Source organism: Pyxicephalus adspersus, chromosome Z (assembly GCF_032062135.1).
Source record: "Pyxicephalus adspersus chromosome Z, UCB_Pads_2.0, whole genome shotgun sequence".
Lineage (NCBI taxonomy): Eukaryota > Metazoa > Chordata > Amphibia > Anura > Pyxicephalidae > Pyxicephalus > Pyxicephalus adspersus.
This window is the reverse complement of record NC_092871.1, coordinates 9,840,520-9,867,445: the sequence shown is the minus strand read 5'-3', so window position 1 is coordinate 9,867,445 and position 26,926 is coordinate 9,840,520. Positions and strand designations below refer to the sequence as shown.

The following is a 26,926-nucleotide window of genomic DNA, read 5'->3' as shown; positions in this document are numbered from 1 at the left end:
CCTAGCAATGTCTGGTGGAACACTGGTCTAGCTAGATAATTGCATGAAACATGAGACACTGAATCACTCACATATGCCAAGTTAGTCAGAAGACAGCTGGAGACAAACGGAATTGGGACTAATAATATACCTCGCTTATCTGTTGCCCCTATGTCTGCTCCACATGCCACCAGTTCTTCCACCATGTTTTGTACTGGAAGGCGTGAGGCCAAGATAAGTGGTGTGGATCCATCATTCATTCTGGCGTCAATGTCCGTCTGACGGCATCGTAACAGGGTCTGATGGCGAAAGAGGGAGAAGTAAGAAGATCACAGAGGGGTTTCGTTTTTTTATGAAAATGTGATACTGTGAGATATTACCCTATTTTAGTTTAATGAAATGATGTTATATATAGTTTTCTATTTGTTAAAAAGGACTGAGAACTTTCTACTTTTCCACTTTTAATTCTTTGAAAACGTCTACTTTCTACTTTCAAAAACAATACCTGGAAAACTGCGAGTGCATCAGCAGCAATGGCCGTGTGGAGAGGAGTCCTTCCTAGCCGGTCCTGCACATTGGTATCTGCTCCAGCATCCAGCATGACCTTGACAGCATCTTGTCTTGAGAATCTGGCAGCTAGATGGAGGGCAGTTTCTCCTGTGGAGTCAGTCTGGGCATTCAGACTGGCACCCTGGCCAATTAAATCTGAAATGACACTTGCTGAGCTTTCAATTTCTGGTGGGTCTCCTCCACCTCCAATGGGTTCCAGACCTCCTCCCGCACAGATAGCTGACATCAGTGGGGTGACTCCATCTAAAAAATATTGGGCTTATCATAAATAATTTGTGGTAATTATAAGGCTAATAATACTTTGAAAATAACCCCCCCCTGTTCCTTGCTGATGTTCAATCTTTTCATTACTAAAATGTATTTAAAGGAAAACTTCTACTGTAAACTCCCTGGTGTCCAGAACTAAATTAACCGACACTCTCAAACAAACGGTACTTACCTGTTGCACTGTGCCCTCATTAATTCTAGATTTTGTGCTTCACTCCTATGCCTCCCCAATTGGATATAGATTATCTTTTTACTACTACCATTTGACTACCCCATGCTTTTTGTGTGGGGTATAGAACTAGTTAGGATGATTTTTAATGGAAACTCTTAAGCAATCTGAAACTACATTTTTCCAGAATCTACCAATCCCCATGTTGGATAAAACAGTTTTCTCTATTTAGGTTTTTTTTCCCCATTTGCACCATAAAGAGATTCGCTCTCCATATGTCACTGAACATGAAGAAAAGAAAAAAATTGGAGCTGTCATCAAAACAGCAATGGATGAAAAAATCTTCAAATGTGAGTGCCTGCTTCATGGCCAACTTTCTAAGAGTGGATTTCTATTCATTTTGTGGAGATCCCTTTCCTGTTATGTCTCTAGGATATAGGTTAGGAGAAATCTCCCCAATGGACACACATTCTGTCACACATAAATAAATAAAGGCTTGGATAGGTTAGAACAAACCACACACCTGGACCTCTCACATCAATGTCCCTGCCATCAGGTTCCTCCTGGGGAGGTGTTAGAGCAATGCATTGTGGAAAACGAACCCCAGCATCAATATGCTGTTGACTCCACTGACGATGATCGAGGATGGAGGGGTCTGTTGCCAGCTGAAGGGTTCAAAATAGAGGTAGTGAATGTTAAAGAAAATGAAGGTGGCAAAGTTCTGATAGAAATATGACGACCAAATGATGATTAAAGGTTCATCTTACTTTAAGCCTTCTGGATTTTGGTGGCACAATTCCTTCTTCGGGACAGGAATCATCATAACCAGAATCGTGTTTCATTGGTCTAAAAATTCAATAAGTGTGATAATAAACCATGTGATCAATAAACTATGTTCCAATATTAGTTTTTAGGTTGCAAACAATGGAGAAGTGTGTATTGCTTTACATATTACCACCAGTGGGAAAGATTTGGTTAAAAGAACGATGGCATGTGTTGTTCAGGGGGTAGATGGAAAATAGCATAGTCGAGTCCCTTATTTTAGTGAGAGTCTTGTACAAACATTTATTCCCATTTATTTCCCAAAATTAAATTTCTGGCCAGTATATAAACATTGATGTAGCATCTAGCATTCATTGACATACCTAAGCTATTCATCCTCTAAACCTAGTTTTACTTTATTTTACTTTATTTTTTGGAAAATAAATTGGAGGAGACCTTCTTACTTAATTATAGTTGTAATGTATCCTGGACCATCTTGTGAATATTAGATGACTTTCCCTTTCCTATACGGTCCAAAAATGAAATGCTTAAAACTTATCTACTACAATGGGATGCTGGTACTAAGCAAGGATAGAGCGCTGCACTTACTTAAGACGAATAGAGTCTTCTCCTACGGGCTCCCTTCTTCTGCTTCCCTCTTGAGCTCGATGGCGGCTAAAGCCAGAAGGAAGCCACAGTACTCCGTGTTGTCTCTTTCTGCTTAGCTGAACCCCAAAGAACACCCCAATAATTACAGCCACTGCCACGCCAGCTGCTGTACCCACCAAGGGCCATTGATATTGGGGCTGCAGTCCCTCTGGGGCTGGAGAAAACAACAAAAGTCACATTAGGATACAAAATGGTGGTAAAGATGGTGTTAATGAACAAAAGAAGATACAATATGCAAAACTAATCAAGGAGAAATTTACTTTTAGTCAATTTCAGTATTTTAACGTATTGGCATGTTGAAACGGTAAGAAAGAGATGGTTTACTTTGAGAGACTGTCTATAAAGGAAACCTCTGATGGCTATATGGATGTGGACATTACCTATATCCTGTAAATCCTAAAGTGATTGTAGAGATGAAACTTAAGTATGTGCCATCTATTTGTTGTTATTTAGAATTACAGCCCAAGTCTCTGCTGTGCACACCTGCCCTCATTAGTTGACTTTAAAGCAGAGCAATAGCTTTAAGCCTACAGCAGATCAACAGGGTTGCCTGTTTCCAGTAATATTTGTACTATAATTACCCATAATTTTCCTGTAAATCAGCTTGTTTGTACTCATTCTGATCTTCAAGCTATTACCTTTGCTATTGACAACGTGGCTCTTTCTAGGGTCTGGACCCATTTTGTCCATGCCCAACCTGGCCATTAGTCTATCGACCATATTACTGACTGCTGTTGGCTCCAATTATCCGTCTGAGGACTTTAAACACTGTAGAATCTTTCCTATCTGTTGTTGCCCCTGGTACTGCAGCGGGTCTATTGAACTTCATAACAATGAACCTTGGTATTACTCACCGCTTTTTAACTTTTCTTGTGTATGGGTGCTTCTTTATGCTCTATTCTACCCCTCCTTATGCCAGCCTTTCCTCTAAAAGCTAGCATTAAAGTCCTGAAGCCCTGAAGAACTCTGGAATGAGCAATATCCCGAAAGGGAGTCTTTTAACATTTCAAACAATATGTGTGCAAAAACAAACTATTTTGTTCTGTGTCGTCTGCATTGGTGTATCTGTAATGGATACGTTGTAGCTATTTACATCCAATAGTCTATGGTGGGGGCTAAGGGAGTTCAGGGCTGATTATCTGAACAAGTCATCGACCTGTCGTGTGAATAGAATATCTCCATTAGAAGAGGTGCGGGCAGTGATGGGGAGACCTAGTGAAGGAAAGAGTTCACCACAAAGATAGATTTTATTACCCTGGTCCCTAGATCAGGGATTTTCTCCTGTCACTGAGGCCCACAACCAGGCCAGTAATTTTCTGTCTGCTGTACGTTTGGATCCTGGCCCTCAAGGGGGTCAACACTACCCTAGACAATCACCTGACTTATGGTCTTATGACCTTTTGCCAAAGTTGGTGTTTATTGTCATACCATTTGTTGAATCCACCGATTTCACATCCAAAAACGAGTATCCTAGGCTTGCCTCTCCTGTCTGATTTAGAGCTTTCAGAAAACGAGCAGCCATCTCAGAGGAGTCAATGCAGGTGGACTGGGGACACTTAGGACTAAGAACCTCCAGGTACAGAACACAACTGTTTGGAAAAACAGGTTTTTAGGAGATAATATTTTTAGTAACATTAACAAAGTAAACTAATTATAATAAAATATTGGCAAGAAAAGAAACACAGTCAATAAAAACGTACTTCACTCCTTTACTGGTGGTCAGTGAAGTAGGGCCCTTTAGACTGTTGGTCAGTAGGAAGAACCCCTTACAATAGTGGCCAATGGGAGCAGAACCACTCTAAACTGGTAGTAAGTTTAAGAAAGGTTCCATTACAATGGTGGTAATTGGAAAGAACTTTATCAGTAGGGAGAATATACATATATAAAAAATAATGGCCATTGATTACTTATCTGTTACTTATCTGAGAGGCAGGATTTGCTCATTACCCAAGCAACACTCAGTAACCCCTGGAGGAAAATGACTAAACATTTGAAACCTTTTCCATATTTTTACTTTTATTGACATTGAACCCCAGTTCTGCAAGAAAACCGTAGGGTGAGGGGGTGCATTTAGGGTGAGGGGGTCCATTAGATGTTTACAGGCAGCTAAAAACTTTTATATCCCTCCATGTAACTTGTTTGTCCACTCTTATGGGTGAAACGTAGCTCATACAAAAAGCAGTCATCAAGCATCCTCCAACAATCGTAATTCAAAATTTGTACCTTGACCAGTGGTTTTGTGAACTTCTTACCCAACAGTCTCTTTATTCTTCTGCCCTGTTTCAGTCTTGGAAGTCTCATACTTCCATCTCTCCAGTCGGTCTGCAGACAGGTCTTTAGTGCTGTCCCCCTCAAAGTATCGGAACAACATGTCTCCTTTGTCGTCACTTTCCAGACGTAGCTTGGTGCGGAGATTGATGGACAAAGTGCGAAGCTGTGCAATGATATCTCTCCGATGAAGTGTGGAGGAATTGTAACCCAGCACCAAAATTAGCCTTCCTCCAGACTTCTCATGGCTTGCAGGGCAATCACCTCCATCCCAGCCACATTCTGCGTTATTGCATCCTGTTTCACAGTGACCATTGCCATAGTGGTCCTGGCAGTACCTTTCATAGTCAGCCCTGTGATAGGGAATGGAGAGAAGTCAAATAGAAGCCTCAAATCTACCTAAATAAACATTATTATTTATATATAAATAAGACTTTCCTGTACTATATGGGTAAGGGTCTGTAGAATGGATAGAGATATCTGCTACTTTTTTGAAAATTTCCCCCTAATGTATCGTAGGGTTAACATCTACTTTACCTTCTTCTATACAAATCAGCTTTAAAGTATGAGTATTATTGTGTTAAAGACACCAGGACAACAGTATACAAAATAACACACGGATTAATATTGTAATGTTCCCATCAAGCCCGGTGAAGCTTTTCAAAATACATTTACTGCCCAAGTAACAGATATATTTTTTTTAATTTTCCAGGAAGTCCATCATAGTGTAAGTGATCTGCCTTGATATTTAAAACGTTCACACTTCCCACAGCAGGAAGCACGACTTCCTATACAACATGGAATCATCTGGAATTCTTTCCAAAGAATTTTCAGTTTACAAACATTACATTACATTACATTGGTTGGCAGTGTATATTTTTATGGCATTTGTCTGAAAATTATGTCCAATAGTAAAAACAAAAAAAACAATAAACATTCACATGAAAGTAATGGGTGTGTTATGCTGTGTCAAGCATCCCAAATGTCTGAATCTAAACCCAAAAACAAAATTATATTAGTTGGATCCTATCTATATTACATCTTATTGATTCTTACATTTGGTGGCTGCATTATTCATTTTATTTATTAGGCTTCTCTCCCTATTTTTACCTGGAAAACACATGCAAATAACACACTTTCTGTCCCTAAGTGGCTAAAATCACTCCTACAGTTCATCTTTTGAAGGGAACCATTGTTGTCCCCGAGGCTGGACTAAAAACATGCTTGCTTTTGTTCATGTCTTAGATTGTAAGCTCTTTTGGGCAGGGTCCTCTCCTCCTCCTGTGTCATTGTTATTACATGGGGGTGAGAGACACTAGTAGTTTACAGTACAATGTTTTGTCTTTTAGCTATCAGGAAATGACTAAAAAATGACACGCTCTATGAAACGGAAAATGTGATTGTTTTGCATGTGAAAATATAATTATTATGCCTTTCTTGACAGTTAAATACAGTGAAAATAATGAAGAAGGTGAAAATGATTTTGGTGTATTTTGCAATGGGTTTTTTAATAGACCTGTTCCTGGGCCAAAAATTCCCCCCATTATTTTAAAAGTAAAATAATGAAATAAAATATAGAAATTGGTATCAACTATATGTAAAAAAACAAATACAAAGAATATTAAACTAGCCTAAAAGAAAAGGATGGACTAAAAGGTAACAATATATTTTTCTTAAACTGGCTCATTCCTAGAGCTCCGCATCAGTATAAGAGTCAATAGAGGAAACAGGAAGGGTAATGATTATCCAGGAAAAGAAACGCAACCTCTGACTCTTCCGAAGCTGATACTTCTTTGTTGCTTCCCAAAATCATTTGTCTTTGAGGCTATTTTTATTCCACCCCACCCTGTTCCTGTGGCTGGACTCTAATACTTGCAGACTGTATGAAAATAGTCCCTGGGACCATGAGAGGGAAATTAAAGACAGCCTGATTCAGCACCAGAGATTTGTATTTGTAAGTGCCTGAATGTACCCGTGTTATTTTTCACATTTCCTGAATCTATGAGTCCAAGCTGCACATTGACCTTGCTGCTGTTGAGTTTAAATCATTTCTAAAGCCAAGAATATAATACTTTGCAGCTCACCTTTAGGGGTTCCACCTGGTAAACCCAGTAACACACTTTCTGTTCTCTATTCATGAGCTGTGCTGTCCCCCTAAGTAAGCTGCATTGAGGAACAGTTGTGCTGTGAGAATAAAGTTCCATTATCACCTTTTATAGTTATTATGTATTATTGCACATTTATACGTCTCTTGGTTGTCCTGAAGAAGCAGACTATTAGGTCTGTGAAACGAGTCGACTAATATAATGCTTATGAGACTTCATGAGAATTTATGTCATGGCTGTAAAATAATTTATGCTATTGTTAGTTGTATATGATAATATATACCCCTGTGGTTTCTTAAGAATATTGTTTGATTAGTTAATAAAGCTTGCTGGTTTAAGAATTCTGTTGTATATAAGATATGCCTAAAAAGCCCCTCGAAATATATGCAAAAAAAAGTTGACCAATATCACCTTATTAATGACCTCATAGGCAAAATGAGCGGTAAACTCTTGGAAGATGCATGGGACAGAGCATTTGGTGCCTTATGAACTGCACAGTATTGAGGCTTTTCAGGATTCAGTCATGGTGGCCCAACCTTGACTCTTGCCCTTAGCTTGAATTTATCTAAACCAGCCCTGGTTACCAGTAATGTTATTTATCTATATATAAAGAAAGCAACCAATTCTGGTAAAGTATATCTAAAGCCTAATTATCTTTTTTTTTTTTTTTTTTTTAGGGATAAAGAAAAAAAAAAGTAAAGCTTCCCATCATGGCCGACTTACTTGCAGCTTTTTCTGGTGTTGCAGTCGTAGCCATCGTACAGGCACTGCTTGTTGTTGCATTGTTTGTCACAAACTCCATCGTTGAACTTTCTCTGGCACTCTATGACTTCTTGACAGCCATCCCAGGGCCCCTGAGAAGAAGGGGGCTGCTGACATTGGGGGCCGGTGTAATCGCTTTGACAGATACAGCGAGGAGCTTCTCCCTTGTCTTGTTTGCACTTCCCACCGTTATGGCAAATGAAGGTATTGCAGGACAATATGACCTCGCTGCATGTGGGACCTGAAAAATCCTAAATCATGGAAAAGAGAGCGATATTACATTTTAGAATGCCACAAAAGTAATATTGTCTGTGGGTCCTATATACAACTTTTAAACTTATTTAACCCTGAAGATTGAAACGGGACTACAATTCGTTCTTTAGAGCAGCCTTTCGCAACCTTTTTAATGTTTAGGTTTTGGGAACTCTATTTGTCGGAAGAAGAAATTTGTCGGAAATTTGTCACTTTACAGTGATGGTCAGTGTGCTGCCCAATTTCAACCACTATAAACAGGTAAAACATCATTTGGTTTTGCTTGTGGCCCTATCAAATATAATTACATCCAGAAAACCAAGGAACTCTGACAACCTTTAGATTAGTGTTTCCTAGCCAAGGTCCAGTGGAATCCCAGGGGTTCTCCAGAGGAGGATGCTAGGGGTTCCTTTGAACAACGACCAATTTGAGAATCAGTTTAACAGATGCATCTGATCTTTTTGGCTATCTTTAAGGATTACATTCTTCCAAATGGCTATAAACATACGTTGAATTCTAAACACCATACTAATTTGGATATAAGATATATTGAAGGGGTTCCTTAAGACCTGAAAGATATTTCAAGGGTTCCCCCATGATAAAAAGGTCAAAAAATACTTCTCTAGAGGAACCCTGGTTAGAAATGGCTGCTCTAGAGCCTTGGCTTTGTTCTTTATATACAGTATGCCTGAAATACATGGCGTGTTGATGTATTCCACCTATATCCAATGTATGAAACTATTGTGGCAGCTACAGGTGGAGAAACCACAGACTTGACTTTGTATTAGTCACCACTGATATTTGCTTTTCCTTAGTACCTCAATAAATTTTGCAGGCAGATACAAGTATTCAAACTCATTCATTATATTGAATTTAAAATCTCTAATTGGTTTGGGAATGTCCTTTAAAGTTTGCCAAAACGTTTGCTCAATTTAAAGCCAGTTGAAGTCTTTGGATACAAAATTGTCCACCCAAATGTTCAAATATTCTGGGAAAATCTATTTTCTTTTCTAGACATATGTTGTTAGGATATGTTACATCCAGTACTGCTTATATAATATACCAGTATATTGGCACATAATAGACCTTTAATACAATTCTATTTTACAATTCATTTCAATACATCAATGTGCATAACCCATATTTAAATTTCAATAGAAAACACATCAAGCAAAAGGGCATGCATGAACTGGCCCTAAAAGTAACATTAAATGCAATATAAACATGGTTCATGATGGGTTTTGGTAAATATTCATTGAAGTTTGCCAAACTCAATGGTCAAACTAAAGCCTTTTTGGAAGTCTTTGGGAAACATTTTGTCCATTTAAAGGATCAAAAATTTTGAGAAAATGTATTCTCTTCGAATGTTCTTAGAATGGGCCTGATTTATGATTTCATCACTGAAGGTGACCCAGCAAACCTATAATAGATTTTATCAGTCATTTGGAATTTACTAGCAAATGTTTTGTACTCTGGATCAGATCCATTCCAGGTTTGCTGGGTAAAAGTGTAGGCTCTTCAGCCTTAGAGAGCTTTTATAAATCAGGCCCAATATATTACATCCAGTACTGTCACTTTAATGGCACATGGTGAACGTTCAACACCAACCTGTGGGATTGAACACAAGGTAAAGAGAAACCAATAAATAAGGACCCTTTTTCTGGTCTCAGCTGGAGATTCCACCTGGGTTTGGAGTTTTTGTTGTATGTCTTGGACAGAAAGTGAAACTTATGAACAAATACAAACAGGGGTTTTATTGATTTATTACTTAATTTAATCAAAAAATGATGCTCTTACAGTAAACATATGTGAGCTGATGCTCCTTGTATGCCAGCGCTGCATCTGACCCATTTTGGAACTGATGGTGTCAGCACTAATCAGCGCCAATCACAGAAAACAGATTGTCCATAAAACAAATTTATTCATCAATTCATACTAACAAGTAGTGACAGTGAATATTCAGACTTAATATGACCAATTAGAGATAATTACCTGTGGACAGCTGCAGGTGAATCCCAGGGTGGTGTTAACGGCCAATGCACAGGTTCCACCATTAGCACAGGGGTTATTATCACAGTAATTAATGATGTGCTCACATCTCTGACCTGGGGAGACATGGAACATTTACTGGATAAGTGAAATTAGTGGAAAATACAGGAGATAAAACAGCAGCAGTATTAAAGAAAATTAAAAGGAAAGGAAAATTGAAGAATATGTATTATATATGTCTTGACAAGCAGATAAAGAAAGGAGGAGAGAATGGAGAGAAAAGGGTAAGGGGGCAGGAGGGAAGCAGAGGAAAGTAAGGAATGGGGGAGAGGGGAGGAGAAGAGGAAAAAGAGAGGATAGAAGGAAAGGGTGCGAAGCAAGGGTAGGGAGAGGAGGAAGGGAGAGGTTGGGGAAGATGGAGGAAGGGGGGAAAGAGGAGAAGAGAGAAGAAAGAGAAGGAGAGAGGAGAGGTGAGGAGAATGGGGAAAATATGAGAGGAGAGAAGAAGGAGAGGGGGAGAAGAAAGGTGAGGAGAATAGGAGAAAGAGGAGAAGAGAGAAGAAGGAGAGTGGGAGAGTAAAGATGAGGAGAATAGGGGAAAGAGGAGAAGAAAGAAGAAGGAGAGGGGGAGAGGAGAATGGGGGGAATATGAGAGGAGAGAAGAAGGAGAGGGGGAGAGGAGTGGTGAGGAGAATGGGGGCAAAGATGAGAGGAAAGAAGAAGTCGAGGGGGAGAGGAGAGGTGAGGAGAGTGGGGGAAATATGGGAGAAGAGAGGAAGGGGGAAAAGAGAAGAAAAGAATGGGGGAGAGGAGTAGAGAGGGTAAGTTGGGGAGGAGAGAAGAAGGGGGGAAAGCTAAGAGGAGTGGTGAAGAAGAGGAGAGCAGGGGGGGGGGGAGAGAAAAGGGGTGGATAGAGGGAAGGTAAGAAGAAGAGGAAAAAAGGAGAGGAGAGGGGAGGCAAGGAAGGGGGTGGAGGACAGTTAAAGGAGGGAAGAGAAAAAGAAGCAAGGGGAACAGAAGTAGGCTGACAGAGAACAGTAAAGCAGAGGAGAAGAAAGAGAGAATTGAATGGCAGTTAAGGAAGGGGAGCAGTGGGGAATAGAGGATGGAGAGTAAAGTGAAAAGGAAAAGAGGAGAGCAGTAGAAAGATGGGGGACAAGAGAGGGTAGGAGTAATAATAAAGAGTGTAGGAGTGAGTAGAGAAGAAGATCTGGTAAAAGATCATGCTCTGAACCTGACCTGTGTAATGTGGGTGGCACTGGCATTGAAAACTGTTGGTGGCCTGAACGCAGGTATGTGCCCCTTTTGGGTCGCAGGGGTTGAACAGACACTCATTGACATCTCCTTCACAGCGATCTCCAACATACCCTAATGGGCAGAGACAGGAGAAAGCCCCAACTTCATCCTTACACGTGCCCCCATGAAAGCACCGAACTTCACTTGTGGCACAATCATCTATATTAATTTCACAGCGGGCTCCTGATATGGAGAAAAGATAAATAATGATTTCTAGACACAATTTCACAATTCATTTTCTCTCTGCGCAGTAAGGTTATTTTCTATTCAGCATCACTTCTTCTTTAATGTTTTTTTTAAGAAACACGTTAACAAAGCAGATAACTTGCACCAAAGGGAATTATAATCTCCTCCTGAAAATTGTTCTTTCTGGATGTCACCAATATCAGGATTTTGTAAACCTTTGAACCCTGGACTCTGGAACGGGGATCTGACTGATGCCTTCACTACCACTGCTCCTCCATTCCTAGTTTATGTAATTCCTAAGGATGAACCTTACCAGACTTTATCAACTACTTCAACTTTACTTTTTGGCAGACTGAGCCTTATAAAGACCAGTCTAACAGTTTTAAACTTTACTTACCTTGGGTTCCTGATGGGCAGACACAGTTATAGTTGTTCCCTTTGGGCACACACACCCCATTGTGGTAACAAGGCTGGGAAAGGCATGGATCCTTCTCTTCACATGTTGCCCCGTGGTATCCATGTGGGCACTGTACAAAGAAACAAGTGTTTCCTAATGTTACTGTGATTACCGTAAACTAAACAGGTCAACATTAGGTGTTACATTAATCATTTGCCCATAACATGAAGGATATAGATACCCACTTGGCAAGAGGGTGACCCAGAATTGTCCCGGCAGCTTCCACCATTCTTACAAGGGTTTGGGTGACATGGGTCTACCTTTTCTTGGCAATGAGTGCCAGAGTAACCCGGGAAACAGCGGCATACATAAGATGTTTCTACATTCATGCAGGTTCCATGTTTGTTACATAGTGTGTCAGGGTCGACTCCTACAAAGGGACACAAACGCATAAGTGGAAGAATAACAGAATATTGAAATGAGTGTAACTGAATAGATCAACATTTCTGCCTTTTGGATGGTTATGTTGCTGATACAAGTACAAGGTGAAAAAACATTTCTATGAAAATTTGCAGCTGCAATGAAGTGCCCACAGAAGACAACAATCTGAAACTCTGATCTCCTAACTGGTCTTTGGGAAAGTGTTACTGGTTTTTCCAATGCAATTTTTTTTTACTTTTTGCACCTTACATGTATCCTCCAAATGGGATTTTAACTCATAACTCACTATATGCTCCTAAGTATGCAGATGTCCTCCATTTTATTCAGTTTAGGTGTTTCCAGTGAAAGATACTTTTAACATTATTTGGCATACAAAGGTATTTTACACAATTTTATGTATCCAACCATGTGATAACTCTTGTGATCTACACAAAGCTCCAATCACAAAGCTACTGACCACCTTTGGGATATTCATCAGTGTCTGACCTATCAGACTCTCTTTTGCCTTAATCGTTACACATTTCCACAGAAGGCTTCCTAGAAGAGTGGAGGCTGTTCAAGTCTGTATTGGAATAGTTGGCCAACAAAGCTCATATAGTAATAAATAGTCAGGTGTTCAAAACTTTCATAAAGGAAATTGACTGTTTTAAATAAAACATAGTCAATTAAATCTTTCTTTTGTGACAAATATGTCCTACATTTAATAGGCATTGGAAGTACAAACACTTGTATCGTGTGCATACAAAACACTCAGATGATGATCGCAGTTGGTACCTCTGGAGGCTGTGGTACTGCAGGTCACAGGGGTCTCACAGTGAATTCCAACCCATCCAAAGGCACACAGGCACCGATATCTTGTGTCTGTTTGAGAGCATATTCCTCCATTTTGACATGGTTTACGAGCACAGAAGTCTACGATGTCCTATTGGGATGTTAAGAAGAAGGGTAAAGCCATGGAAATCTGTGGTCTTACCATAGCATACAGTAGATGTTTGCTTTAGGATTCAAACTAGCACTTAAATCTAATTAGTTGTTACAGATAACATGGAAAGTTGCAAAGGATAATGTATCCTATTTTGTATTTTGCACCATTTTCCCTTCATTTTTGTAAATCCCACAGGACAGTGTTGCTGATCCAACATCTAACCTTGCCAAGCACCAAATTCAAATCACTCATGGCAGAGTAGGGGACTGAACCAAATACAAGTTTATTTCAATGTTCAGTAACCTACCAGCAAATTTTTAGGTGGAAATTTACACAAACCCAGTGACAACAAACAAACTGAATACATGAAGGGTTTCAAAGGAAAGCTGCATCATGGAGACTAATGGCAAAGCTAGAATGCTAACCACTATGCCGCCCAGTTGGGCATTCAAAGGTATCAATATAATAACATAATTTGTCCTCACCTCACAGGCACCTCCTGTGTACATTTCAGGACAGGAGCAGATGTACCCACCAGGGACTTCATGGCAGGTACCTCCATTCTTGCAGGAATCAGGGGTACAGAAGGTCAGCTGTTTTTGGCATTGGCTTCCAGTGAACCTGTCTGGGCATAGGCAGGTGTAGGAGGCAATGCCATCAACACAAGTGCCACCATTTAGACAGGAACTAAAAAATATAAGAAACAAAACATTTATTATTATTTGTTCATTGATGTTCTATTTATTTTAGTCTTTTTTCCTTTTTTTGTGTATTTTATTATTTCCATTTTTCATGTTTTATATCTGTATTTGATGTTCCTACTATGTGTCCCATGCACAAAAACAGGTCGAGGGGAGTAGAAAGGAACTTTTGTAGCCCTCAGAAGCCATTCAAAGCCTATGAACTGGTAAATATCACCAGAAATCCTCCATTTCTCTGCTTTCTTTATTGGTTTTAAGTTGTTTTACCAAAGTGATGACATTTTTCACCTACAATTTCCCAAAGTTAAAACTGTCAGCTGCGCTAGCCCTGGTACACAGTATGTAATGGTTGTGGCAGACGGCGACATTCAGAGAACTGAAAAGTTAAAATTTGTGCAAATATTGTTTTATTGTATAACATAGGGCTAATTGTGGAGAAGGAAGAAATACCCTAAGTCACTGCTGTGAGGCAAAAACGCCTGCTGGATGGTAGTTTAAACTTTCCTAGAAAGAAATCTTCCACTTCCAGGGTAGGGAACAGAATACTGTAAGATCTGACCACCAGCTGCAGGTTGGCAAGGTTGTTGTGCTGGTGACATTCGGTAATTTACCAATTTGAACCTATTTGAGGCTGCCAAAGTTTGGAACTGATTGACTTTATTCAGCCCTTGTAAATGCATTGTGGATAGGTTATCCCCTTTGTGCGTTTTATCCCAGTCTGTGTACTAATTTGGAAGAAGCTGTGCTTAAAGGAGATCAGAACCCTTCAAACTACATGCACTTGATTCAATGTTGGTGGCACATCATTGCTCTGGACCAGCTAACTGATGGTGGTGACATGAGTGAACCATGCATGAGCAATGTGTGCCATCGTGTAGTCTTCCCCAGGGGTGAATGTGACATGGTAACAACACAAGAGCAATGGAATTGGAACAGTAACCCCGACAGTAAGACAGATAACAACTTTGGAAATTACTTGAAAATAAAGAATATACGGTGAAGAACACCAATTTTTGTAGCGGGATTTTTTAGGCCAATATCAACAACATATATTATAAAAATAACAAAATTTTGTAATAATATTTACATTACAAGGCTAATTTCCAGTACATAAAACCACATAAAAACCATTATTAACCACAAAAATCTCTCCTTTCAGAAAGTCCCTGTGAGGGATACATTCTGGGTAACTTCTCTACGCGTTTCCCGGAAATATCCGCTTCCTCAGGAGAGAGAATCTGATGCTTGTGTTCTTAGCAACGCTCTCTGTTAGGATCAGTAGTGGGGAACAGATCGGTAGTCATGGCAGTGAAGCTGTTATAAGTTTTGCTCTAGTTGTTACAATTTTGAAGTCCTTAAGTTTTAATGTTATTTCTATTAGTCAATTTTGGATGGAACTTGAAGCAAACAATAATACCGTACTGAAATCTCACAGCTAAGCCACATGTTTACACACCAGCTACCCTGCATGCTGCAGTCGGCCCATTATTATTATTAATATTACACAGTATTTATATAGCACCATCATATTACGCAGCGCTGCACAAAGTCCATAGTTGCTTCACCAACTGTCCCTCAGAGGAGCTCACAATCTAATGTCCCTACTATAGTCATATGTCAGTATTGTACTCTAAGGTCAATTTTTTAGGGAGAAACCAATTAACTTCACTGCATGTTTTTGGGATGTGGGAGGAAACCCACGCAGACACGGGGAGAACCTGCAAACTCCATGCAGATAATGTCCTGGCTGGGAATCGAACCTAAGCCACCGTGCTGTCTTGGCGCATCATTTTTACTTGAAAATGTTATAAAAGGTTTTGATGGGTTTAGATCACCTTTAGGCAAAAAAATAGCTCACATTTCGATTTATACATACCACAAATACATTTCTATGCCAGTAAATGCTACATAAAAAGAAAAACAATGCTTTGAGATTCAGAGGAAGGATTCTCTCTTTGATTTGAATTGCTTCTGCATTCCCTACCTGTTGGTACAATCCTGGATGTTCACCCCACACTCTGTTCCTTCGTATCCTCGGGCACAATCACAGATATAGGAGTCACCATGGTTCTTGCATGATCCCCCATTTTGGCATGGTGAACTTGCACACCTGTCCACATGCTCCTCACACTGGTTTCCTGTATATCCAAAGGGACATATACAGGTGAACGAATCAAGAAGACTGAGACATGTACCTCCATTCTGGCAACTATCTATGGAGAGAATGGGAAATAAAGGGTAAAGTGTCAAAAAAAAAATAATAAAAAAATGTTTCTGTACTATTTTGCATGGCCCATTGCAACCAATTAGATCAGCTGCCATTTTCAGAAGGCAGCATTTGATTGGTTGCTACAGACCAATGACATCCAATGATTGTTTGGCAAACCACCTGGCAAGCAGTGATCTAATGCAGATTCACAGTGATGTCCGGTGTAACCCGGGGTACAAACGCAGCCGTATGCTCCAGGGATATTAACACAACTTGCCCCATTCTTGCAGGGATCATCTGAACATTCATCTACATCCTCTTCACAGTGTGAACCTGCAACAAACAAGAGAACAAATAAAGGTTTTATATGATTGTTTTTTAGGTTATTACAATGTTCGTATACAATAAGAAAAGCTTTGCTAATTCATTTTTTGCCTGAAAGGAATCCCAAATAACAATCTTTCTAAAGAGAGACGGCACATATGTTGCTTTCTGTTAATAAAATGTGTTTAATTTAATCTTGGGAAGATATTGTAAAGAGAAAAGAAGAGGAGGGAGGAAAAAGTACACCTGTTTGTCATACACCTGTGTGAGTAGATTTAAGTTTGAGCTATTGAGCTTTGTAAACAACAAGCTTTAACCATCAATGACACTAGGAAGAAACTGGAAAACAAGAAAAAAAGAAGCGTAGGGCTTTACTGCCGGCTGAACAGAAGTGTTAGTATTTTCGAAGAGCAGTTAAACTACTCAAGCTAAATATTTTCTTCTTCTACATGTGTATAATTGTCGTATAGCCTTATTTAATAAATCTCTTCGCAAATGGAGAACATTTTTGGCAAATGTTTTCAATCCTTGACCAGATCCCTTTCAGGTTTGCTGGGATCACCCAGGTTCACCCATGCTTGACTATCTTCTCCAGTCTTTAAAAGCTTTAATAAACCAGGTCCATATTGTACAAAACATTATAAGAGCCCTCCTTTAACTAACTCATTTCTATTTCAATGTTTTTTTTTTTAGTTTTTCAGAGAAAAGAAAATGACATAGTAACAACAACAACAATAATAATAATAATAACAATAGTAATAACAGAAGGGCAAACATGCCTCACCAGCTTACATAAATCACAATAACAATCTGATGAGTAAACAACCCTTTATGCCCAAAGCTGAAGAGGCCAAAGGAGTGGACAGGACAGGGACAAGGGGAAAGGGGAAAAAAACAAAAAGCGACACCCATCTAGTGTGATCTGTATTCCTTCCAGGGATCCCGAAAAGCATCAAATTTTCCTAAAGTATTATTGAGTGTGTGCATTAGCTGTTCATTAATAATAATTCAGTCCATTTTCACAACGAAAGGGTCCAGCAAAATCACAATAAATTTTTATGAGTTAGCCAAAATGATGCAAGCCGCTAACAGAATAAGTTTTATCAATTTCAAAGAGTGTTTGGAAACCCCTGTGTCACATTTACTAAATAAAGCACTCTCCGGAGAACTTGGTACATCCTTCTTTAAAACCCTGGAAATTATTCGGAATGTTTCTGACCAAAAGTTCTGGGCTATAGGGCAGGACCACCACATATATATAATGGTGCCCCTGGCATCACAACCTCTGAAGCACAGTGGGGAGGGATGACATTTGGAAGTCTGTCTGATATTAAGTACCATCTGAGGAGAACGTTATAATTAGCCTCTACTAATGATGAATTGAGAAAAAATTTAGAAAGAGAGAAGGCTACTTTCTTTCATTCTTCATGGGACCAAGAGGGCCCAAGATCATTTGTCCAAGGCCTCATATATGACAGTTTGTCCGGGGGGAATGCCAGGGCAGCATCGTGTTAGGTCAGCATAAATCTTGTTGAGGAGAGGGGTGTAATTGGTTTGGAACAAGGACTGGTACCTAGGGGTTAAATGAATCGCCAAGTAATGAAGGGACCTTTCCTCCCAGCAGAGATCAAAATTTTCTTTCAAAAGTGACAACTGAGGCACCAGCATATTAAAGTTAAGGGCCTGGGATTTAGATTGATTGACCTGGACACCTGAAAGGCTTGCAAAAGTCTCCAATAAATGGAACAGATTTGGGAGTGTAATATGTGAATGAGTCACATACATATGAAAGTCATCTGTGAAGAGTGAATGTTTATGTTCCGTCTGACCACTCTGGATCCCCTTGATATCTTGATTTGCTGGGATAGACCTAGCAAGAGGTACAATAGCTATAACAATTAAAAGTGAAGATAATGGACAGCGTTGCCTTGTACTTTTTCTGATGGAGATATTGGGAGAGAGGAAGCCACCTAATGAGATACTTGCTATAGGTTTGTCGTATAAGGCTCGCATGATATTGATTAAATATTGCCCAAAGCCCAAAAGTGACAAAACTGAAAATAGGTACCACCAGGACACGCTATCGATAGCCTTTTGCAGGCCAATTGCCAGAAACATTGCCTCTCTCTTAGGACCATTGTCCCAGTTAAAGTGAAGCAGGGATATTAAATCTATGGAACTTCTAGGATGGTCAGGAACCTGCATATACTACATGAAGCCTACCTGATCTGGATGGCTATAGACTCCCAAAAATGAATTCAAACGAACTGACAATATCTTGGTCATAGGTTTCAAATCACAATTGATTAGCTTGATGGGCTTGTAATTAGTGATATTCGTGGAGTCCTTTTCTGGTTTGGGAATAACACTAATATAGGCACGGTTGGCTTCATGAGGTAGAGGGTCAACCAACTCATTTGAAAATATTTCAATGGGCATAATCTGGGCATCAGGTGCACCCTAAAATGTTGCCTGATGTTTAATTCTTGCCATAATAACTGGTAAAAATACATAAAAAGCCATTATGTGTTATTTAAAACAAGCAGACTTACCTTGCCATCCAGCAAGGCAAAGACAGGTGGGGTTGGTCATGTTGGGGTTCTCATGACAAGTGCCTCCATTAAGGCAGGTCTCTGGGGTACACAACTGAATGGCAATTTCACAATTTAACCCTGCAGCAAAAAATAAGTCAGATATTTGTATACACAGTACCAAAACAGCAATTTAATTGTTCAAGTATATCCAAAGCCTAAACATCTTGAGTATGTTTCAACCTGGAATTTGCTGGTAGGTTACTGAATATTGATGTAAACTTGTATTTGTTTCATTTCGCTACCATACAATGAGGTGGGGATGGCGTATTTATTGTTTTCTATGATTCCGTCCTCTCTACTTGTTTTTATGATGTTCTTGGGGCAGAAATCCCAAAAATCCATTCCTTCATTTGGAATGCACTGGGGGGTATAAGAAGACAGTGGACCAAACAGTTCAAAGGTAGACGTCAAAAAACGAAATGTCTGTTATCAAACCTTTTAGGTTGAAGGAGACCCATATGGTAAAAATATGGAGTCCACCATTGCACTTTTACTTCCAATACATTGTCGTTCACAACTATCACATAGATCACCACTGAATTAGAACTAAAGTCAGAACTTGTGAACCATATACAGGTTCGTGCCTCAGAAAACACTTATGGCATTGGATTGTCACCCATGAAACTGTCACCCATGAAATTTCCAGAGGCAGAGGACAGAAATAGCAGGTTTCCCATACACCAGACAAATATAGAGTAAGTTCTGTCTCTAATGAAGCATTTATAATGGCCACAGATGGTATGGGTCATCATTCAAAAATGTTTGCATCAGTAGACCAACTTTGTAACCTTTGTAACCTTTTTGCCATGGGGAACCATAACACAAAGAAGGTTATATCCATTGCTAATAGAACATTTAAATGATCAATTAGTTATAGAATAAAATAAAAATAATATGGTATACCTGCAACTGATTTGTAACATCACTTTCTATATGTTACAATATTAAAAAACAGTATTGGTTAATTAATGAAAAACGTGCTCATCATGAAAATTACAATAACCTTGAAAAATAGAAGTCATTGGAAATGACTTCGTATTTATTGGACATTTTCCTCCTCGAGTTGGTGGTTAATGTAGGTGGGAGATCAATGTTGAACACTGCTTAAAGGACCCAAAGCAACCTTAGAAAAACTTAAGAACCTGAGGTTTTATGGAACCCTGGTTGGGAAGCGCTACAGAAGACTGGCACTGGTCTGATCATAAATAAATAATATTTGGGTACCTGTGTATCCTGCTGGACATGAACAGTTGTATCCCCCCTGGTAAGGATGACATATTCCCCCGTTTTCACACTGAATAGTGGCACATTCACTAATTGGAGTATCACAAGATGGTCCTGTCCAACCTACGTCACAGGCACACTGAGAACTGCAAGAGAAGGAAACAGTAGAATGGAAGGAGAGCTCTTCATAATGGTAAAATTGCATTGTCTGGAATGATTTATATCCTTCATATTCATTACTTATCTGACATGCACAATTTTGTTCATGTTTGGCAACTTTTTAAGTCCACCAATCTAGGAGATAACTAAAACTTTCCTCTATCTTAGCAGTAGTTGTTGGCCCCTTTTGACAGATTATATATTTTTTTGTATGGCCTTGGCCCCAGCTTGAAAGATATATGCCCATGACCTTGGAGACATGGAAGTCATGTCTTAAAATGTCTCAACCGATCAAGCTATGATGGATATCTGGTTCCTCAGAAATACTCATGCCCTTTACACAATCTCATTGTCCTATGAACTTGCTAAAATCTTTATATTGCACCGAAAAGCCTAATAATAGAACTTCAGGCAAACCACAAATCCTTACATTATACATAACATCTTTTTATCCATGTAATTTAAATTTTTGGATGAACTTTTCACAAGAATAAAATAATTCTTCTTTCTCTGGACCTTCAGCAGAAAACATCAGGAAAAACGTTGATGTAGAACAATCTTGATCTGCAATAAACCCCAAATTTGATCCTGTTGCTGCCCTCACCTGTTGTTTTGTATCTGATAGCTGCCATGGAGGCATGATGTGTTGGTGATGGTGGAATTATCTAAGGCACAGAGGGGAAGGACAGTTCCTGATGGGCAGATACATTGAAAGCCATCTTCCAAATCTTGGCAGGTTCCTCCATTCTGGCATGGTGAAGATCTGCACTCATCAATGTCTACTTCACAAACAGTGCCTGAAAAGAAAATGAAAGTAGTAAGTCTTCCTGACAATGTAGGCACAACCAAGCCAAAACTGAAAATATAAACCTTGAGGAGTTTATAAATTATGGTGCCCTAGTTGTCTCACTTTAAAAGCAAACAGCTAGAGTCTCAAAAAAATTGTTACAAATTAAAAATGTGTTTATTTATTTATTATTGGGCTAAATGTGGATATTTACTAGCTGCCAATACGTTAAAGTTTATCTGTTTTTTTTTTCCAAACTCTGGCTGTTGGGTACCAAGTAAACCCCCTGGGGCGTCAGCATGTAAGCTTATGCTATTTACAGTAAACATCATTTTTGCAAAAAATCTGGTCCCTGTACCAACCAAGAAGTGATCACGGGTCTGCATGATTTCAGTGTAGTACACCTATTTTTAACAAGGGGCTTCCACTATCACAACAAGTGGAAATTAAATTGTGTAAACCAAAAGCTAAAATCCAACCAATTCTCCAAAATTTACATCTAAAAACAATCCAAAAAAAGATATTCTTGACTTTTAATAAATAGTTGTTCCTCCTTTTTTATGGCAGATGTACAAGACCGGGTTTTTCATACCTGTTGCAATTTCCAACTGCATGAAATACTCACAATGGCCTTTTTCCCAAGGCTTTAGGTGATGGGATCAGGAGCAAAATTTTTTTATTTAGGTAACAAAAATGTTGTTCAAAATGTTATTAGAAGAATTTTTATTTTTGGTTCACTTGAAGATGATTTTCACATTATCTGGCCAATAATGACTGGATTGATTGATGATTACATGCCAATAGGAACTGTGCTGCCAGTTTAGATGAAAATATTGGCTCCTAGGTTCAATGACTTAGTGCTTCTCCCCATAAATAAGGTTACGGGTATAAAAAACACAGGTGATCCCAAATATCGTTTGTGTTAGAACAAAGAGGGATTTTTTTGGTTGACAAGATAAGGGTACAGACTTCAGATATGTGTATAAAACAATAACAATTGTATTGATTGACTCAAACACTAACACGAGAACAACTATTTAAACACAATATTTCTGTGCATCAATAAAAATTAATGCGCAAATGATACATTGAACCTGAGGCTGGAAAGGATACACTTTAAACAGTGAAGCTGGGTGATCCAGCAAACTTGGAATAGATCAGGAATAGTCCAGAATTTAAAACATTTGCTAACAAAATAGCAAATTACGAAGTCTTTTCCAGGTTTGCTGGATGACCCAGTTTTACTGTGGAAGGTGTATTCTCTCCAGCCTAGGAGACCTTTGATAAATCAGGCCTATTTAGAAAAATAATTTCTTTGTTTCAGGTCAGTTCTGTTATCCCAACACATTTCGCAAATATGCTTCCTCAGGGGATTTAGTTAACTGGATACCAATAGACTAAATAGAGGATGAACGGTCAATTTGACATATCATGCCTAAATAATGACATCTGTATATTACAGATGTTTGATACATAAACATACAAAGATGATTATCGGGATCATGAATATGAATTGTTTTTCTCAAAAGAATTATTTCCCCAGTTGCATGCTACAACCACCACTTATTTATGGGAACCCTAAAACAGAACAAAATTTTACAGTTGGTTTGGTACTGACTATGGTTAACAAACAAAGCAGCAGAATAAGTTTCTCCAGTAAATCCATTTTCAAAGACATTGTTAAGATAAAACCTAATCATTATTAATTTTTCTTGTTACCTGAAAATCCAGAATCACAAACACACTGGAAGGAATTCACCAGGTCAATGCATCGTCCATTATTACACGGGTTGCTGCTGCATTCGTTGTTATTTATGTCGCATGTGGCACCTATGGAAACAATGGAATGTAATATTGTCACAATTAATATGATTTAAAAAAATATATATAATCCAATACTATATATCACTGGTCAACAAGCAAACCAACGGCAAGAAAATCTTTTCATAACTTTAGTATAAAATAATAAGATTATAAAAGGGCATTTTTTGGCTTAGGATAGTAAAGAGCCGGAATTTTCATAAGTCATTTTAAGCCCATTGCACTTTTTCCTACCCATAAAATTTTTAAAGACACCTCCAGATTCAAGCAGAAATTTCCAGGACATGAAAACTCAGTTTACCTTTTTAGTTTTATCTTTGGTACTTTAAAAAGAGAGGTTTTGGGAAAGATGCCAACACATGGTGGTGGTATTCTGGAGTTATTTGCCATGTTGTTGCATGTGGTTAAGCAGTAGACATTTTGGTCAACCCAATTTTGGCATTGGATCACCAAGATTTTTGTGCACATATATATATTGTTCAGGAATTTGTATTCCCATTTTTTACCATCTATTTTTCTCAATGAAAAATGGAATAAAAAAGAAGCAAGCACATGAAAGTCTATGACAAGTAGAAGAATCAAACCCTGTTTGTTGGACACATCTTGCCAATACAACTCCCACCCGTCACCCCCAAAAACAAAAAAAAAATAAGATGATTCAGCTCAAATAGTCCAATATTTTTAGTTCTTTTTAGACTATATTTACAGAAATTTTATTGTATTTTAAACGTATGTCCTGGTAGTGACCATATTACCCAACTGAACGCAGTCTGGTTGGGATACATCATATTCTTTGTTATTTTCTTACCTGAATACCCAGGGTCACATACACACTGGAATGAATTGGCCAGGTCAATACAACGTCCATAAACACACGGGTCACTGCTGCATTCATTAATATTTGTGTCACATGTGATACCTGTGGCAAGAGTAGAATTACTAAATGTTACAATTTAAGTAATTATAAAATAGAAGAAATACAAAGCATTATACCATCTAATTGAAGCAGTCAGGAAGAAAACCAGACAAATAGCACTGAGACAGCTGACATATCATCTAATACACAAATATACTCCCAGCCGCTCTCTTTGCTCCTCCAATGACCTACTAATGACTTTCTCTCTCATAACCTCCTCACACGCACAGCTCAAAGACTTTTCTAGAGCTGCCCCGACTCTCTGGAATGGTTTTCCTCATCTTATTCAGCTTGCTCTTAGTTTCTGCACATTTAAAAGAGATCTCAAAACCATCTTTTCAAACTTGCCTTCCCATCATCTTCTCTCTCATAATCTCTGACTACTTACCCACCATTCCATACCCCAGGGTCCTCTCCTCTTCCTATGTCACTGTCTGTATCAGTCTGTAATTTGCAACCCTTATTTAATGTACAGCACTGCATAATATGTTGGTGTTTTATAAATACAGTATAATAATAATCTTAACATTGGCATTTTTTTTCAAACCAATACCCAGCATCTAAACTAAATTTTGTATTTGCAGTTAAGGATTAAGCAAAATTGATCCAATGCTACATGAGTTTCTGAATCCAGCTATTATTTCATTACATTAATCAGGAGTCATTTCGATACTTAGGTATCTTACTTCTTTTTGCACATCTGTTATTACTTATTTGGCTATAGCTGATATGCCTGTCACCGGGTTCCCCCCTCCTGCCTGCAATCTGTATATATTGTATAATTATATAGCTCCTGATACCAACGATATGTAATATCCCTTCTGCACTATGAGAGCCTGAAGCCGTAACTTCGCGTAGCCGCTATTCTCTCAATCCCAGCCGTCAGTGAAAGTCAAATCCATCACTAATGCCACATTCAGGCTGCACTATTTATCTGTCTTATTCAGTTGCACTGCTAAAAACAATTAATACATTACAAAACTAGTAAAAATGCATATATATATATTCTATTTGTCAGGCTTTCGGGAAAAAATAAATACATTCTAAAATGTCCTTAAAATAAGTATTAAAGTATTTAGGTGTACAACCTAGTAATAAAGTTGTTAAGTTAACTGATAGATACTGGCGCTGCAAAATTTGACCATTGGACATGAAGGGGCTAAAAAGCGAAACGCCACCATTCTAAATCTATAATTTAAATCCTAAATATATAAATATGAATTTACATTTTTGAAACACGAATGATGGGTATTTAACATTGGGACTCATATAGAACGGTATACATTTTTTTTGTTTTGCTATATTTCCAAAAAAAAGTTACCTGAATACCCAGGTTCACATACACACTGAAATGAATTCACCAGATCAATGCAATGTCCGTGAAGGCACGGGTCAGTGCTGCATTCATTAATATTGATGTCACATGTGATACCTGCAGTAAGAACAGAATGTGATATTTTTACAATTAAAAACAAAACAAAATTCTATGCAAGTAGACAGAAAGTGGGAATAATTGTAAAATAATATGAGCAGAATATTGGATACGGTACACCATTAAAAAAGACCGGTTACCTGTGATCCCGGGCTCACACAAACACCGGAATCCATTTTGTTGGTCCAGGCAAGTGGCCCCATTATGTCATGGTTGGCTGGCACATTCATCAATGTCTTCTTCACACAGTTGACCTATGAATCCACTCAAACATTCACATGTAAAGAAACCAGGGTGGTCTACGCAAAGGCCAGAATGGTGACATGGCGAGCTGGAGCATTCGTCAATGTCGGTTTCACATCTTGGCCCCTGAAAACCTGCGATGAGAGGCGATAGATGACATTAGTAAGAATGTGTGCTTTCTAAAGAGTAAGACAAACAAGAATAAATGGAAACTATGTACAGCAACACATTAAGGTGTCCCCTAAGCATGACAAGGTGAATGGGTCCTTCTAATGAATTACTCACCTGGGGGGCAGGATCAGTGGAAATCATTCAACTGATCACTGCAGTTTCCTCCATTTAGACAGGGGGAACTTGAACATTTGCTCATTACTTGATCACAAAGAACTCCCCCAAATCCTGAAAAACAGAAAGAGAATGTTTCTACTTTATGTCATGTGAAAAAGTATTTACACCCAATGACAATTATTTTTCAATATATTTGATTAGACAGACAGAGGATCTGCACTCCTATAATCTCTATAAGTAGAAGTGAAACATGGAATTAACACTTTTCATTATCTAAACTTATAAAATTCTGATCAGCCGTTCCAGCGGCAATCTTTTTAGAAAAGGGAATCCTATTCATAACTTAGATATGGAGGTTCTGGAGTTCTCTTTGCTATAGTGTGGTCTCATCATGCGAAGATCAAATAGGCTCCATAAGGTCTTCACAATGAAGATTGTAGCTGCCTTTGATTCCAGCAAGGGATTTGAAAAAGTTGGTAGAGTTATTTGTCATTAGTCATTCCAGTGTAAGGATGGCAATCTTCAAATGATTTTTAACAATGGCTAACTAGTGTAGGACTGGCAAGCCAAGAGCTGACCGATGATAAAAGAAGTCTCCAAGAACCATAAAATGTCATTAGGTTCAGCACGGTAGCTTAGAGGTAAGTACTTGTACCTTTGCAGCGCTAAGTCCCAGGTTCATCTTGGCCAGGACATGTATGGAGTTTGCAGGTTCTCCCCGTGTCTGCGTGGGTTTCCTCCAGGTACTCCGGTTTCCTCCCACATTCCAAAAACATGCAGTTAGGGTAATTGGCTACCCCTCCAAATTGACCTTAGACTGTATTAAAGACATATCACTGAGGTAGGGACATTAGATTGTGAGCCCCTTTGAGGAACAGCTAGTGACATGACTATGGACTTTGTACAGCGCTGCGTAATATGATGGCACTATATAAATACTGTGTAATAGTAATAACAATTGTGTGGTCTGCAGGTAATGCTTGCAACATTTGGGGTCAAAGTGCATGCATCTACAATGACTAAAGGTGCGTACACACTTCCAATTTTTATCGTTCAAAACGAACGACGAACGATCGATTGGGCAAAAATCGTTCGTAAAAAAAGTAACCAACGACGCCGACGAACGAGGAAAGTCGTTGGAAACGAACGACCGGACCGGCGGATCGGATTGGACGACGATCGTTGAACATC

General features: G+C 38.8%; 1 protein-coding gene across 1 annotated transcript in view; it reads right to left on the bottom strand.

The window, feature by feature from the left end:
- LOC140343034 (uncharacterized) overlaps positions 1-25,578 on the bottom strand; it is a 30,612-nt gene extending 5,034 nt beyond the window's left edge. Inside the window, exons 1-23 of the mRNA XM_072429496.1 lie at positions 25,345-25,578; positions 25,094-25,204; positions 23,665-23,775; positions 22,755-22,865; positions 20,853-21,045; positions 20,090-20,235; positions 18,824-18,943; positions 16,128-16,280; positions 15,723-15,951; positions 13,523-13,724; positions 12,887-13,034; positions 11,917-12,101; positions 11,672-11,801; positions 11,032-11,271; positions 9,796-9,908; positions 7,513-7,802; positions 4,669-5,037; positions 3,845-4,005; positions 2,357-2,570; positions 1,753-1,831; positions 1,509-1,650; positions 485-792; positions 131-278 (exon numbers count right to left, since the gene is read on the bottom strand). Of these exons, the coding sequence (XP_072285597.1) occupies positions 131-278; positions 485-792; positions 1,509-1,650; positions 1,753-1,831; positions 2,357-2,570; positions 3,845-4,005; positions 4,669-5,037; positions 7,513-7,802; positions 9,796-9,908; positions 11,032-11,271; positions 11,672-11,801; positions 11,917-12,101; positions 12,887-13,034; positions 13,523-13,724; positions 15,723-15,951; positions 16,128-16,280; positions 18,824-18,863 (3,151 nt within the window). The 5' untranslated portion in view covers positions 18,864-18,943; positions 20,090-20,235; positions 20,853-21,045; ... (2 more) ...; positions 25,094-25,204; positions 25,345-25,578. The remainder of the gene's footprint in view (positions 1-130; positions 279-484; positions 793-1,508; positions 1,651-1,752; positions 1,832-2,356; positions 2,571-3,844; positions 4,006-4,668; positions 5,038-7,512; positions 7,803-9,795; positions 9,909-11,031; positions 11,272-11,671; positions 11,802-11,916; positions 12,102-12,886; positions 13,035-13,522; positions 13,725-15,722; positions 15,952-16,127; positions 16,281-18,823; positions 18,944-20,089; positions 20,236-20,852; positions 21,046-22,754; positions 22,866-23,664; positions 23,776-25,093; positions 25,205-25,344) is intronic.
- Between the last annotated feature and the right edge of the window lie 1,348 nt (positions 25,579-26,926).